General features: G+C 42.0%; 1 protein-coding gene across 1 annotated transcript; it reads right to left on the minus strand.

The window, feature by feature from the left end:
* Positions 1 to 1,364: 1,364 nt before the first annotated feature.
* On the minus strand, positions 1,365 to 6,144 carry LOC308336043 (uncharacterized protein; the record flags this gene model as incomplete). Its single annotated transcript, XM_080793287.1, has 3 exons — positions 6,082 to 6,144; positions 5,607 to 5,741; positions 1,365 to 5,026 (listed from the first exon to the last, which is right to left on the minus strand). Exons 2-3 carry the CDS (start codon positions 5,731 to 5,733, stop codon positions 1,365 to 1,367), a joined length of 3,789 nt encoding a protein of 1,262 aa, XP_080649413.1. The 5' UTR covers positions 5,734 to 5,741; positions 6,082 to 6,144.
* Positions 6,145 to 16,937: the final 10,793 nt, after the last annotated feature.

A 16,937-nucleotide genomic window follows, 5' to 3' on the forward strand; every position in this document is an offset into this window, starting at 1 on the left:
CACTAGTGGGTACACAGGTGCATGGCAGGTGGCTTTGCTTCCACTGAACTACAGTAGGTTTAACTTCTAATCCAAATTTATTATTATTAGAAACTATTATTCTATTATTAGAATTGTTTTCTAGAAACAGCAAAGCAATACAATGCTTGATTAATGGTTACTAATGGGTTAGGCTATACATTCATCTTATCTGGCAATGTAAAAATGGGTTGCAACAAATTATGTACAATAATGACAAAATGATTTATTAGGAAAACAATTACATTACATAGAAAATTCCATTTTTCAATGTAGGCAAACTCTTAAAGTAAAGGCAGAAATTAAGCGACTTTGTAATTGTAAAATGGACAGAGAACAGGCTGAGAGAGAGAGAGAGAGAACACATTGAAACCAGCCCCCTCCTCGACCAATCAGCTTGATCAGACACCGCCAGCATTCTGCCTGAGAGAGAGAGAGAGAGAGAGAGAAAGGGAGAGAGAGAGAGAAAGGGAGAGAGAGAGAGAGAGAAAGGGAGAGAGAGAGAGAGAGAGAGAGAGAGAGAGAGAGAGAGAGAGAGAGAGAGAGAGGGAGGCAGGCAGGGAGGCAGCCAGCACAAGTGGCCTAACCAAAGAGGCCTTTTTAAATTCTGGCTGCCCCCATTTTCAAAACATTGTCAAACAAACGTAATTCATTACATCTTCAGTGGGAACTATCAATATAGCAAATGCAAATTACGATCAGCAATGTTAATTATCTCCCCATGCAGCCAGCTCGGTAGTAGTGAGCACGTGCACACGTACATGCACAACACAGAGAAGTATCTAGTCTATAGTGTTTTCAAAGAGATGGATCACATTTACAATTATAATGTGTATAGTGTTTTCCATTCTTTCCACTAGTACCACAGCAGGACATCTTTATGAAAGCCATGACAATTTACAATGTATTTCATTAGAGAGACAGTAGGCCTAATAGTACACTCACGTTTTTAACAAATAGGACTATAGTAAATAGTAATAGTAATAGTAGTAGTAATAGTAATTCAGGCAAACATCATTTGTTTGATTAATGCATACAGTCCACCAAAGAAAACTGTGTTTGAGGAGAGAAAAATAAATCATCACAATATGAATATAGTATTATACATATGTCTACATCAAATTAAATCACAATGCATCACCACGTTCTAAGCTTGTAGATCTGTTGCTTCTTCCAAACGTTTTGCGTATTTTGACATGCCCAAATTGGAGACCTTTGGGTTTCATGTCGTCGTATTACTGGTAGTCGAGGAGTGAATTTAATGCCCGACTTATTTTGCCTCTTCTGTGTTTCTGTGTCCAAATCCACCCATGGCAACCGCAGCTAAAACCGCCTTCCCCGCATCTCTAAAACTTATTTTGTCTCGCCTGTGTTTCTGTGTACACTTCCGACTCCATCTTTGTGAGTTTTTCATGATTCTTGACCTTGGCTATGATCTTCGCCTGTTCTTTCATTTCCTGCAAAGACTCAATTCGGGTCAGGTAGCCCTTCTTGGCTTCAGACCTCTCCCCCTCGATGAGCAGGTCTATGTATCCAGGGGCAGAAAGTGGATTGGGCCTCAAAGCGATCTCACTCAGTCTGGCCAAACATGCAGCTGCCTCCTGCACGAGGGACACCATCTGGTCCTGGAGGTCTTTACGCTCTTCCTCTAGCCGTTTGATCACATCTTGTACGGACGTCTTTGCTTCTGTGGCTTTTTGGTACTTTTCCATCATTTCACTACATTTGACAAACTTTGTCTTCCAAACCACCCCCCATTTGAAATGCTCGTTCTCATGTTGATCCGACCGACAGTTACATACAGTACACCTTCCACTGTTATCCATGGCGGCACAGTGACTCATTGGGTGGTTTCTTGGTATCATACAGGGGGAGTGACAAGTCCTATTGCATTGTGTGCAGTTGGTGCTCCAATTACTGGAGATTTTCTCGTAATTTGAGGATATTTCCTCAATCATATGATTTTCATTTCTGGAGATGGCGGCTTCATTTTCTTCAAGCGTTTGCTTCTTCATCCTGATTACTTCAAGTTTCACCATCCCATCTTTAACCTTTGGCTGTATGCCATTGATGGCTGTCTCAAGCCTTTTGCGTTCTTTAAGAACCTCCTTTGTTAGCTGCAAACTGTTGGTTTCCATTTTGTCTAAAGCGGCGAAGAAACGATTGAAGCTCCTAATGGTCAAGTTCCAAAACATTTGTTCAAAGTTTTCATTGTCAGAGTCTTCATCTTCGTCCCTTTTCCCGGGGGAACCATTGTCTGCAAACAGAGCAGAGGAGTTGAATTTGAAGTGAATGGGCAACCCTGCATCTGTTTTGGGACATGGGACATTGGACGCGTTTATCGCCTCCAGAACTGCGGGCTGCTGGCCGTCTGCAAACGTCACCAGCATCCGAATGTGCTTTGCAATGTCTTTACCAAAAATAGAAAGCACGGATTCAAACACGTACTTCTGTGTGTGTGTCAGTCTTACAAGTGCGGCCTGGGTAACGAAACACACTATGTCAATCTCAGTGACACCAACGTCGGAGCCGAAAAGGTTCCGGATCTTCTCTATGATTTCCCTGTCTCTTTTTATTCCTCGAGTATCACCAAAGCCTGGTGTGTCAACGATGGTGAGCGTATAAGGGACTCTGAAACCCTCTCTGTGGTTAAGTTTGTATGCAGTGACCTGAGATGTTTGGCTTTCAGCTTGGTTGCCTGGTCCCTCGTCGATCAATTTAAATCGATAATCATCATTCCAGTTTATGCCGAGGATGTAGTTGACCATGCCATTGATGAGGGTGGTCTTCCCTGCCCCAGTTGCTCCAAGCACCATGATCGTGCGGTTTCGCCTTGTGCTTTCCTCGCCAACACTGTAGCTCCTGCATCCATCAATGTGTGTTTCATTCATTTTCAGAGGTAGCTTGTAAACTTTGGGTGGCCCCGGATGGATGAGTTCGCTATTACGTCTGACAAATTCAGACAGAGATACAGCTGCAGCTTTTGTTGTCTGGACAGTGACCGGAATGCTTTCCTTGCTTCTGCCCGCTACGCCACAGTCACATCTGACTCTGACTACATAATCTGTTAACGCTTCTAGCCGGGTAATGATGGCATTTTCAGCATTTGATGCCACTTTGTTCCACTGCAGTTGATCATGTTTCATTCCAGTGGATACTTGTGAGTACTCCACACTGTACTCCACCACGTTCACCCCGTCTCCGATCTCCGTCGGTCCCTCCCATTTCACTGAGAGTTGATCTGAGTATGCTTCAACTTGAAGTTTTTCAGGTGGACTTGTGGGTAAAGTGTTCATGGAGCCACTGACTTCACTGGCTGGCCCTCTGCCAACTGGACACACTGCTCGGTATCTGAACATGTACTCAGTGTTAGGAGTCAAATTTGACACTGTGACTTCATCAGCTTTGGCTGCAGTCTGCTGTTGCCAGATATCTTGTCCAGTGCCACGGTACTCAATACAGTAGTGGCTGGTGTCCTCTGCTCCAAATCTCGGTGCGCACACCTTGAGTGTGACGCTGTTGTGGTTTATGTCACTCGCTACAGCTGTGTCAGGCTTCGAAGGTGGCTCGAAGTTCTCATTGGCCAGAAATCCATCCTTATACAGGTAGACACATGCACCCTTTTGACTCTCATTTGCTGTAGCTGTCACAAGGAACTGTATATTCTTCCTGTCCTTGTTGGCATCCGCAAAATCAATGAAAAGCTTTGCTTTCTGCCTCAATTTCTCATATAGCTCTTTTGAGAAGTACCATTGTTCGTCTTCTACATCTCGGGGACGTGCAGTATCGTCGGTTTTCACTTGTCTGGGTGCTTCTCTTAGATAGCTTGATAAAGCTGACAGATATGGTTCAGCCGTTTGCAGTGAGGTGAAAGCAAAGCATACCGCTTGCTTGGTTTCTGAATTGAGGATTATTTTGTCAATTTCATCCTGACTTGAGACAACATTTGTGTGTTTCATCATGTTAGTGAGGGAGCATATGATGTTTATTTCTCTCTCTTTGCAGCGCATCCACTCACTCAGGTCTTTGTTGTTGAAAGGAGATGAGTGTCTTCTTTTCAGGATCTCTGCAAGCACACTTTCCTCTTCCCCACCTCCTCTGAGTAAAGGGAGTTTCCTTGCCAAGGTCTTCTGAAAGTCTAGCTTGAACTCATTACACAGATCTTTAAAAGCCCTCAGCTTCTTGCTAATCTGTGGGAACTGTTTTGCGACAGTGCTCTTCAGTGCATCGTTGCACCTCAGTTCCATTTCAGCCATGTACTCCATGTCACTTTGAACTTGGTTCACTAATAAAATGCTAATCTCACGGACCAGCTGAGAAGCTTTCGAATCTAAAACCTTCAAAGGCATCAGCCAAACCTTCACTGGTACAGCATTCTCTCCATCTGTTCCCAACAATTGTGGAAGACTTTGGTAGACTTGTATTGCATCTTTAAAAGACACTGGGGTGGTGTTAAGAGTAAAGTCCCCATGGAACTTACAGGAGAACTTATCACCCTTTGCGATGTCTGTGTCTTTCATCTTTAGAGAAGCTTTACCATCTATTTCCAATAAGCCGGGGATTATTTTGATTGCTGCCTTCAAGTGGCCTTCGATTTCTTGACGATTCTCATTATCGGACACTTCACGGTCAAATACAAAGAAGGCTTGTGCCCCATAAAGGATACCAACTACAACATGTGTTGCTATGCCTGTGTCAAAAACAAGTGGATGGTGCACATTTTCTCTTGCAAGATGTTTCATTGACAATTGTTCAAACATTGTGGTAGCTTTGTATTTGAATGTTACTTTCGCCTGATTTTGTTTAGTCTTACAATCATTGAGATATTTGGCAGAGCCCTCAACCTGTACCAGTCCACCCAAGAAACTTGCTTTCAAGGACGCTTCAACATTTAGTGATGACATTTTGTCCTCAATCGATTCAGATGCAACTATCTCAAATTCATTGCTGCGCTGGCGTCTTCTGCTGATATCCTTTCCCAGATCTTCATTATTCCACAGTGTATAGCCTGAAATTGATAAAGTAGCTCAGTTATGTGCCTGTCACTAATATTGATGTTTGATGAAGACATTAAACTTGGTACACAGCCTTGGAATCCATCAATAATATAATGAAAACGTGTCGATGGCTTCTCACTGATCCTGGGATGGCTGCCATATAATATTGAATTGTAGCTACCGTATAATTCCAGTAGTAATTAGTACAAATTTATTTTAGTAAAACATCACGCCCCTTACCCCTTATCCCTTATCCCTAAACCTTTTTGCCATTTTTTACTATTTTAAAACATTTTAAAATAGTACAAATAGCCTATACAAGCTAACAACGTGTCTATATAGATTGGCTAGTTGAATTTTTTTTTAATGTTTTAAAATAGCAAAAAATGGCAAAAAGGTTTAGGGATAAGGGGTAAGGTTGTGTATTTTCTTGATGGGCAAGTGCTTTTGAGACTCTAGTGTCAATCCCAATCTTGTGAAGTCAATACATGACTATTACTGTTAAGCTTTGTGGTTTGAATTCTCACTGGGAGCACCCATTCAACATATTAATGTAAAAACGGTGGAAGTGGTCTACATTTAAAGCGTTACCTGGGACAAGCGAGTCTCGTCGACAGTCATAGAGCATGCCAAGACTGAAGGGTCGTCCCAGAGCTGCCAGCTGTATGATTGCACTGCCCCCTGCTGGGTCCATTGCTCCACAGCCCCCTGGGTCCATTGCTCACGCTGACCTGGAGAAAATAAAATAAATACCTGTGTTAGTTCATTCACATAATACGCACTATAGCCTACATGTTGTGAACTCTGAATCTGGGCCTTACTTAAATATTCTGTGTAATTTAAGTTCTCCATGAGTTGAAGCTTGTTCTGAAGTTGCTATACCAACGAGGGAGTGTTTGCCAAATGCCGCTTTTAATTGTGACAATAGGAGCATGTATGGGAAGGCATTACATTTAATTTGTGTAGTTTGTTGTGTACATGAGTCATGACTCATGACAGACTTATACTTATTGCTTAAATACCTTGTAAAACAATTGTAAATAGAGTAAATACTTGTCTTCTATACCTTTATCAAACCAGGATCTGCTGTGACAGTCAGGATCATCAAGTTTTCACCATGCAGCACCTGTGACCTGATTACCTGTATGGGAAAAAAACATTAAAAGACTATTCAAAACTCCCAAGCAAGCTCTGCATGTATAAACTAATTCAAGGACTTCATCGTTATACATGTTATTAGTATTACACAGTTAACAGTACAACGGGTTGCATTGCAAATATACAGTATAGCTGGCTTTGAATGCATGCGTGCAATATTGGCCAATGAATGAATTAGGCCAAAAGGCACATTAAAATTATTATATTATTGCAAAGTACTTTGCCGAGCAATATAGAAAAGAGAATAACAAAAACATTACAATTAAAATAAAAGTATGATTGAATATCAACACAGATATTTTAAACACTCAATTAAAAGCAAGAGTAGAAGAGGCTGCAAGCCATTGGCTCGTAGAAGGGCATTAAGGAGGAAAAAATAGTCTCCAGAGTACATTAGTGTACATAAAGCATTATGCACAGTGAACTGGCGAGACATATCGCTCCGTTGCTCAGTTGATTACAAATTGATAATTCAAAAATAGTTTCTCATTGACTACAATGGTCTGCCCCAACCTCATGTGAAATGTTTCCCCCTAATAAAGTTTTTTTTATTTGTTTTCTCATGCCCCGCCATGTAAAGCACATTTGAGTATTCATATACACGCTGAAGTGAAGACACTTTATATAGGCAAGTTTCATTGCTTAAAGGGGAATACCACTCATTTTCAACATTACATTTTTCTATGGAGTTGTGTGCACTGGAAATAATACAAAGTCCCCCCCATTCTGTGTTGCCTATAGAACTGGAGGTCTGGAAAAAACAGTAACATTATGAAGTACATTTTTGTTATGTCACTGAGATGTACTTCATAATGTTACTTCAGACATCCAGTTCTAGGCAACACAGAATGGGGGGGACTTTCTTATTATATCCACACAACAACTCTAAAGTATAATAATGACAGTAAAATGTTGAAAATGAGTGGAATCCCGTAGTCACTATTCACTGGGATACCTAAAAAAAAGGTTTCTCACTGATCGAGATGAATTAATTACAAAGCCTCTGATTAATTAGATTAAATGTTTTAATCCAGTCCCAGCTCTAGTAATGAATTTACTTTCCTTACTTGTTAAATATGCTCCTGATGATGCTGTGTCGATGTGGACTGCCTCTGCTCTTGTCACTACTGCCTTAACTACTCAGCTATGAGTGGGGATGGATTCAGTGTTCAGTAGATCCTCCCCGAATGGATTCAGTGTTCAGCAGATCCTCCCCGGTTGGTGGTTGGTATGGATTCAGTATTCACTGTCAGGCCTCTGGTGGTGGTGTGGATGGATTCAGTATTCAGCGTCAGGCCTCTGGTGGTGGTGTGGATGGATTCAGTATTCAGCGTCAGGCCTCTGGTGGTGGTGTGGATGGATTCAGTATTCAGCGTCAGGCCTCTGGTGGTGGTTGGAATGGATTCAGTATTCAGCGTCAGGCCTCTGGTGGTGGTGTGGATGGATTCAGTATTCAGCGTCAGGCCTCTGGTGGTGGTGTGGATGGATTCAGTGGTCAGCTCCCCGGTTCAGCGTCAGGCCTTCATGGTGGTGGTTTGAACTGATACAACAAAGTACTGGACAGACCTTTTTTATATACTATTCTAAGCCCCGCCCTGAAGTTTGCTATTTAATCAGTGCTATCATAGCACTGACAATGGTCTTTGGACCGAAATGTTTGCTTTTCAATCAGTGCTACCATAGCACTGACAAAGGTCTTGGGACCGAAACGTTTGCTTTTTAATTGCACTTTGAGCACAGAGCACTTTATGAGCATGATAAAATAAAATACAAAATATTTTCTTACGTCTCAGTCCAAGGAGTTTTACTTCTATTTTCTATACGGTGAGCGAGTCTTATTCTGTCAAGGTTTCCCTTACATTTCTTTTTGTACAGTGTACAGTTTGTGGAGTTGGTGACATTGATCAATTCTTGATGAAAAAAAAAAGCTTTTAATTTATTATTTATGCCCCAAAATCTATAAATCTCACACTATTAAGGCAACCGGCCGGTTCCACAAGGTGCCCTTTTTTCACGTGAGCACCTGCCCCCTCTAAATGTCTGTGCACGCCACTGGTAATGCACATCAAACGATAATGAAAAAACATTATTTATGATTAACATACTGTCTATTACTGATGATTGCACCTGACTTGATAAGGCAACATGGTTGAAATGTCAATTCCTTAGTTTATTTCCTTTTCTAAGTCTGCTGGGAATGTCCGCAAACGTCTTTCCAAGTTCACTGTTCAGTTCTTTCTGATGAGACAAATACTTACAATAAGAGTAATGGTGAGAGAGCTTATATCCAGTTCCATGTATGGTACACAAATTCATATGGCTGAGATTTCACTTCTTTATTTCTTGTTCTCAGTTCTCCGTTTGATGGAAAGTTAATCAAATTATTTGTGGTTTTTGCCAGAAAGGGTCTTTCCAAGTTCCCTTTATTCTACTATATGTTTTTGGTGTCATAAACTCATTTAACCATGTCCATCCCACTCATTTGTTAGTTTCAAGAGTATAGTGGCTTCCGTTAAGGTGAACAAGTATTGTTGATGAGAAAGTCTTAGTACATGCAATGCATACCGTATAGGTGGTGTGATGTAAGTTATGCCAGTGAAACAATGAAAGGCAGCTATTAGCAAACATTACTTCTTCTAGCTGTCTGTCTCGTCTTGCATCGTCACCTGACATTAATGAGCATATGTCATCCCGTCACTTTACCACCAGTCACCAAGATAATTCAAACTAATTATTTTAATATTCTTGATATATTGTAGGCATTATCAACATAAACAAATCAAAAAGACGCTTAGTTTCCGAGGTACAGTACCCCTCCCCGAGGTATATAACAAAACGGGACATAGTTTTTGTCATATCTGTAGGATGTCCCCTTCATGAAATGGATTGTCCCCAGATTTGCTTTTACTGCAAAAGTCATGAAATTGATCCATGAAGTGACTCACCACTACATGGGCAAAAAACACCTATCCTAAAAGAGGGAGTTACAAGTTAATCCTCTGTCATTTTCTACCTGCTGTTTGTTTTAAAGCAACCAGAAAATGATGTTACAATTAGAGCTGGGACTCGATTAAAAAAATTAATCTAATTAATCAGAGGCGTTGTAGTTAATTAATCTAGATTAATCGCATTTTTTCAAATGTTTTTTGGTATCCCAGTGAATCAATGAATTGTGACTACAGGATACCACTCATTTTCAACATTTTACTGTCATTAATATAGCTGTTGTGGAAATAATAATAAAAAGTCACCCCATTCTGTGTTGCCTAGAACTGGAGGTCTGAAAAAATATCAACTTAAGGCGGTGCAGCAGCCTAATGAGCCTATTCAGTACTGGAAATGCGCCCAGTGAGAAACGTTCCGCCTTAAAAAAAAAAGGTGCGATTATTATTTCTGTAGTTAATTAATCTAAATTAATCGCATAAAGTCTCGGCCCTAGTTACAATATAGGCTTGTATTGTGAATCAGCAGGGATTCATAGGCTCTCTGAGGTAGAATCATAGGCGTTACACTCAGAGTACAGGTCTCCACCAGACCAATTGCAGGTTATTGTCGGCTGGAAGTCAATCTTAGCCAGTCAGGATGGAATGCACCTGGGACGTATCCTCAGTGATGTGTCCTGAGGTCAACAGGGTTTCGGGTCTTCCAACATCATACCCCTCACTCCGGCGACCCAGCCGGGGTGATCAAGTCCCGACTTACGTCCCAGTAGCTACCCTCGATCCATTGGAACTACCCCAGAACTACTCTGCCAGGGCTGGGAAGTACACTTCTGGTGCATGGAAGGACTAGGCTCTGTGGGTTGTCTCCTGTCCGGGCCCCTCCTACGTCTCACCAGGTCCACTCCTGCTCTCACCAGGCCCAGGACCTGTGCGTTGCACCAGAGTCCCAGCACCAGACAGTTCATTCAGGAGTGGTGGGCAATGGTTCTGCAGGGTCATGGTGCTGCGGCTCTGCTTGCTGCTTTGATGGCCCTCCTAAAGGCCTCACCGAGGGTTGTTGGGCTTCCTCCTCACGGAGGACACAGGCTGGGGCGCTAACCCACACTGCTCACCTCCTCACGGAGGACACAGGCTGGGGCGCTAACCCACACTGCTCATCTCCTCACGGAGGACACAGGCTGGGGCGCTAACCCACACTGCTCACCTCCTCACGGAGGACACAGGCTGGGGCGCTAACCCACACTGCTCACCTCCTCACGGAGGACACAGGCTGGGGCGCTAACCCACACTGCTCACCTCCTCATGGAGGACACAGGCTGGGGGTGCTAACCCACACTGCTCACCTCCTCACGGAGGACACAGGCTGGGGCGCTAACCCACACTGCTCACCTCCTCACGGAGGACACAGGCTGGGGGTGCTAACCCACACTGCTCACCTCCTCATGGAGGACACAGGCTGGGGGCGCTAACCCACACTGCTCACCCGGGTGCCGTCTACATTCCGGCTGTCACCCGCCTCTCCGGTGGTCACCAGACTATACCTGGTTGTCACATAGTCTTTTCCTATGGCTATGAGTCACTATAAATAGAAAACTATAACTAAAATGCATGGCATGGATGCACCTGGGACGTATCCTCAGTGATAGAATCTGTTATTCTCAGGTAGGCCTAATATCTCTACACCTCAAAGCATCAAGAATGATACATTATTGATGTTGTATTCTATAGCTATAGGTCCATATAGCCTAAATGCAGTATGGTTTAATGCTTTGGAATTCACAGCTTTGTGCCATTCTTAATGAATAATCATCAATCAGTCAGTTCCCCATACAATGCTCCAGATGACATTGAGAACAAGCTGCTGATTGATGAGTACTACCATATAAGAGTTACAGAACAATATTTTTGTCATTCCAGCTGTTTTGAGGCATAGGTCTACCTGAGAAACAGCCTTAGATTCTACATGCATAAACTAAAAACATGGCATCAAAATATGCAGTTTGCATAGGCATTTTACAGTAATAGATCAGGATTAGAACATTTAGAAGTCTTGAAAAGAAAACTGTAAAAGGGGCCTTGGAGCCTATTTTTACATATCTTGGGGTCCGTATACCTGTGGACAATATGTGCAAATAAGTAAATCCAAAAAGTAGGTGGACAATGGAGCAGGATTAACTTGACTTTTCTGCATTTGTATTTGCAAATCTCATGGATACATTTCATGGCTTTTGAGGTACCCCTGATAGAAGAGTAGGAGCAGTATTACATGAGACTATAGCCATTTCCACCTATAACCAGTAAGACGCCTGAGGGTGAGAAGCGACCGCGTCATAAAGGGCGAGGTGGTGTGCACACATCCACCTGGGTGAATGCTGGGTGAGCGCTGGCACTTTGGCATGGGGGGTAAGATCAACATAATTATGGAATGAATTATGTACTGACCATATATGGAGCATGTCTTGAGTGTACTGGGTCTGATGAGGTCAGATCAACATTATAGAATGTCAGAACAGGTCAGCTCCATATAGATCTAAGGGTGGCAGTATATAAAAGGTTGCTTATTCACAATAGAACCAAATATTGGCATCCTGGTTGCTTTAGGGGCAGAGAGCACTGAGGGGGAAGGTGCCCAAACCCCATAAAAGGGCACCGTTTTTGGGTGGTCTTTTTGTGGGGGTCCCTTGTGCCATTTCAATTCAGAAATATCCAACTAGTATGTTTCACAATAACTGGGCCTGTGTCATTGGAATTGACCCACTTTCAGGGTAGGTGTTTTTTGCAGTGGGGATCACTTCATGGATGGATTTAATGACTTTTGCAGTAAACGTAAAACGTCTGACCATCCATTTCATGAAGAGGACATCTTAAAGATATGAAAAAACAATGTCACATTTCGTTGATAAATAGTAGGACCAAGTGAATGTTGCTCAGAAAAGTTATTTCCGCCTATTTAAGGCCTTATATAAAAGGCTGCTGCTTCACAATAGAACCAAATATTGGCATTGTGATTGTTCTGGGATGTAGGCACACTACCTGTAGACAATTTGTGCAAGGATGATGTAAAAACAAACAGCAGGTAAAATATTACAGATACTTTTCTTGGAACGATCTCTTTCAGACAGACGTTTTTTTATTGCCTATAAATTATGTGCTGAGTAACTTCATGGATCAATTTCAACCCTTTTGCAGTAAAAGTAAAACTCGGGACAATCCATTTCATGAAGGGGACATCCTAAAGATATGAAAAAACTATGTCCCGTTTTGTTATACCTCGGGGAGGGGTATAGTCAACTTTTGGGGCTTTTGTTCCTGCACTAAAATGTCAGACATGGACAAGTCTTGCCGCGGACACGTGTGTCCATCAATGTACGGACATGTTGATGACCCCTGGAACAAACAGACAGGCAATTAACCAGGATTAGGCGCCAGTACTGGGATGCATGCAGTATATTTATTAGGCATAGTAACAGAAATCTGTTTTGAACATATAAATACAATATTTTTTTAATTATTATTTCCCCCTCCTGTCCGAGGGGGCGGGCACAGTGTGTGTGCAGAATTTGGCATCGACCGGGTTAACGGTATCTATTTTTGACAACACTAATGCCAATACAGATCTGTAACTAAAGTAATTTGTGCATAAAGTGCAGTAGTACTCAAGTAATACAGGATACGCTGTCAACACTGAATCAATCAATCAATCAATCAATGTGACAAAGTCATAGTCCTTGATACTTCTATATGACAGCTGACCTGGCAGAGCGACCAACGTGTGTCTCGTAAACCTGAATATCTACCGGGCCAAAGGACATGCCAATGAAACAGTTTCACCCAGCAAAGAAGATTGAAAAACAACCATAAAGTCATTCAGAAAGCGGTTTAGTACAGTGGGAAGAGGGGGGGTCTCCTGCACCCCCCGGAAATATACTTCTAATCAGTGTTTTCTTATTGTAAAAAATGTGCTGAAAATGATGAGCTATGATAAAAAAGTTGTCAAAATGTCCCACCTACCTCAAAACCCCCTTTTTGGTATATGGCTCTGGCGAAATTGTGTAAAGGCAAATATGAATTCACTAAAATTACATAAATAAGACATGGAAGTCTGAAATTTGTCATGGAGTATCGTGACATAGGGGTAAGTATAAGAATAGGATTTTGGGGGGTTGCTACCATTATATATTTTAAATATGACCTACATTATCCCCAGAAAAACAAAAAAAGATGCTGTCCGCTTGACTAATAATAACAAAGATGGTTATTTTGAGATGAGTATCACTGCCTCACTTGTATATAGAAAACCTCCCATATCCCTAAGCTTCATTTTGAGCCCAAGATAACCTTTCTATCTTGAAAGTTACTCTTTCTGTAGCCAAAACTCTGAACTATACCTCAAATCGGTGAAAATTGTATATTCAGTCAGTATCAGCTATACATTTGGAATAAATTAATGAATGACTGAGTTTGAACTGACTCCACATTATGGAATATTTCTTACTTGAATAAGCTAATAATGTTAAAAAGTTGGAAAAGTGTCCAATCTACAATTTGTATGCAAATGAGTACCTCCATTATCAAAATAATCGATTTTCACTATATATCTCAGCCAATACGGCACTTAAATGAACAAATAAGGTGTATAGACCTATGTTTTGAGGGTGGAGGATCTCAGTGAAACTATTTTTAAAGTGACCATATGTGCCCGTGGCATGCTGGTGTGCAAATCGGTGCCGATTAAATCAATTCCTCTATCTCGCCGGCTTCTTGTCCATGCTTTCCAGGGTCAAGGAGATCAAGCAGTTAGGTTGGTATAGGACTGCACCACAGGACACACTGGATTCAAAAAATATCCCTGCCCTTCATCATATGGTTTTGGTTTTTCCACCATAGCTTCATCAGCTTGCTTGTACAAGGCAACAGTGGCTGTCTTCAGAGCAGAGTAGATAGATATATCTATAGATAGATAGATAGATAGAGAACATAGACAATAAAGAAACAGTGCCAACAGAAGGCATAGTTCCAAGAGGCATCACATCACACTTTATGCACGGAACTGAGACAAGCCTGCTTGTTCATAAGTCCTATACTTATGGGAACAAACGATCTTGAGGCCCTATAGCCTGCAGGGAAGGTACCATGTACCGTCGCCCTGATGGTAACAGATGGTATTGGCTGTGTAACGGGTGTGTGTTGTTCCTAGTAAATAGCTTTCCCCTTCCTGAGTACCCGGGTCTCATACATTGAGGTCATACTCTCAAATCGTACCCCAGCTATATTTTGCTGGACACGCTGATGATTTTATGGAGTTTGTTCTTATTGACCAATGATAATGAGCCATACCAGGGAACAAAACACAATGTCAGTGCACTCTCCACAAAGGATCGATGAAAAAGTGCCATAATACCTTTTTCGACGTTATACTGTCTCAGTCTGCGCATAAAATGCAGCCTCTGCTGACCTTTCTTATAGATGGAATGAGTGTTGGAATTCCATGTCAGCTTGGAATCAATCGTTGTACAACTATAGTACCTGTATTCCTCCACAATCACTACCCACAATGACTATTTCCTGGTGTGCATGAGCACCAGTCCTAAGGTCAAATATGACGACCTTAGTTTTTTTGATATTCAGCTGGAGGAAGTTGCTCCTGCACCAACCGGCAAACTCGTCCACTGTTCTTCGATAGCTAATCTCATCAGTAGTTAGTTAATAGTTATCTGCACGCTCAGTTAGTAGGACAGAGCATTATGGATCAGGAGATAATGAAGCCAGTACCAGCCAGTAGACCAACGTGCCTTCTTGTCAATCTGAATACCCACAGTAGTGGCACAAAGGACATTCACTCAGAAAAGAAGATAAAGGTCATTCAAAAAGCAGTTAATCAGCACCGTTAGTAGGACAGAGCATGATGAGTCAGGAGATAATTAATTAATCAGTGGTGGAAAGAGGTGTTTTACTTAAGTAAAAGTACCAATACTGCAATTTAGTAAGGAATTGAAAATGCACTTTAGTAAAAGTACAAAACTATCGGCATCGAAATGTATTTAAAGTAGGCCTACTAAAAGTAAAAGTATACTCCTATTGCAGAATGTCCCATTTCACGTCCCAAGTTCAAAATGTGTAGAAAACCTATTGAAAATAGCCGATCGACAAGCTCGCAATGCGTCTAGATGGTGGAGACCTGCGGATGGAGGTTTTTGTCACCCGCAACCGCAAATTCATTATCCGCCCTCTGTCCAGCCGCATTAATGATATCCTATTTATATTAATCAAAATTGTACTTAAGTACAGTACTTAAGTAAAAGTGACTTTCCACCACTGGAGATAATACAGCAACAGTACCAGTCAGGTTAACCCATTCTGAACGGGAACCCATTTTGGTGCATCATGTTATGCTTTAGCTATTGAAAAATAGCAGATCTACAAGGCGCGCTACGAGCTTGAGAATAATAGTGCAATGCATCAATATAATTTAGTCTCTTCACAGTATGTTCCAGGCATTTATTCTGCATCTGATATGACGTTAATTGGCTTGAGATCCGTAATATCCCACGGTGGCGCCGGTTGCTCATTGGAGCAGAACATGGTGATGATGAGACGTAGAACTCGTCTCCTCTGTTCAGCACATGGATGCCCATTGAAGCCTGGAGAGCGCGCACAAGCTGGCGTTGCCTGCAGGCGACCTGCTGATAACAAAATTCTTTCCCTGCACTTCCACTACAGGCCAAGGCCAAATACATGTCGTCTCAAACCAAAACAGACCTTTCATTATGGCCAGTTTGTGGCTGGAGGCAGACAACAACATGGAGACTGAATAAGATATAAGATATTAAATCTGAACCTATAGCGTCAGGAAATCCATGATATAAATATGATAAAATAATATAAAGGATAATACAGGGCTGAGATGATTAGGCACGTGGATGGTGACATCACATGACATTAATGATGATAAGGAGAAGAACCCGGAGTAAACAGGCAGTAGGCTAAAAGGATGATATGAAGACTGAAGAGTAAGGTGACAATATGAATGACCTACGTGTATATGACCTTGAAGAGTAAGGTGACAATATGAATGACCTACGTGTACATGACCTTGACATGACGTGTAAACAATTATATATCAACGCACACAATTGATAGTCGAGGCATTAGTCTGAATAAAACACACACACACACACACACACACACACACACACACACACACACACACACACACACAGAAAAATAGAAAATCGTGGAAACGTGTGCAAAATATTTTGAATATAGTTATTCTTTCACACAGCAAACGTTTTTTAACTCAAACAATTGCTTCCGAGGGGGTCCCTGGTGGAACAACATAATTTCAGATGGGGGTCCGCGGCCAAATACAGACAATTCCGAGGCGTCCTTGACATGAAAAAGGTTGAGCACCACTGATATGGAAACAGAGGAGGATTTAGAAGAAACTCCCTTTTAACCGTGATAGTTTCCTCAAAAACACCCGTCCTCTTTTTCTGTTAACCTAAATTGTCCTTCTAATACGTGAGGGGGCCGTGGTTTTTCATTTACTGTTTATTTATTTTTACTGTTTTATTACTTTTTATGTTTAAGTCTCCTCCGGCCTCCTCCTGGAGGAGGTTTTTTTTTTCCAAAAGAAAATCACACCTGTGTGAAGTGAGTGGTGCAACTCTGTGTGGGGGTCCCCGGAAGTTCCAGACCCACAGGAACGCAGCAGGGGGCCGGGCCGATTCCGGCGAGCCGCCCCACGTCCGAATCGGTAGAGAAATGACAGAGTCACCGTGTGGGGGTCCCTCTACTGTACCCTCTACTCTACTGTACTGTG

Source organism: Protomyctophum bolini, assembly GCF_963924005.1.
Source record: "Protomyctophum bolini genome assembly, chromosome: 21".
NCBI lineage: Eukaryota > Metazoa > Chordata > Actinopteri > Myctophiformes > Myctophidae > Protomyctophum > Protomyctophum bolini.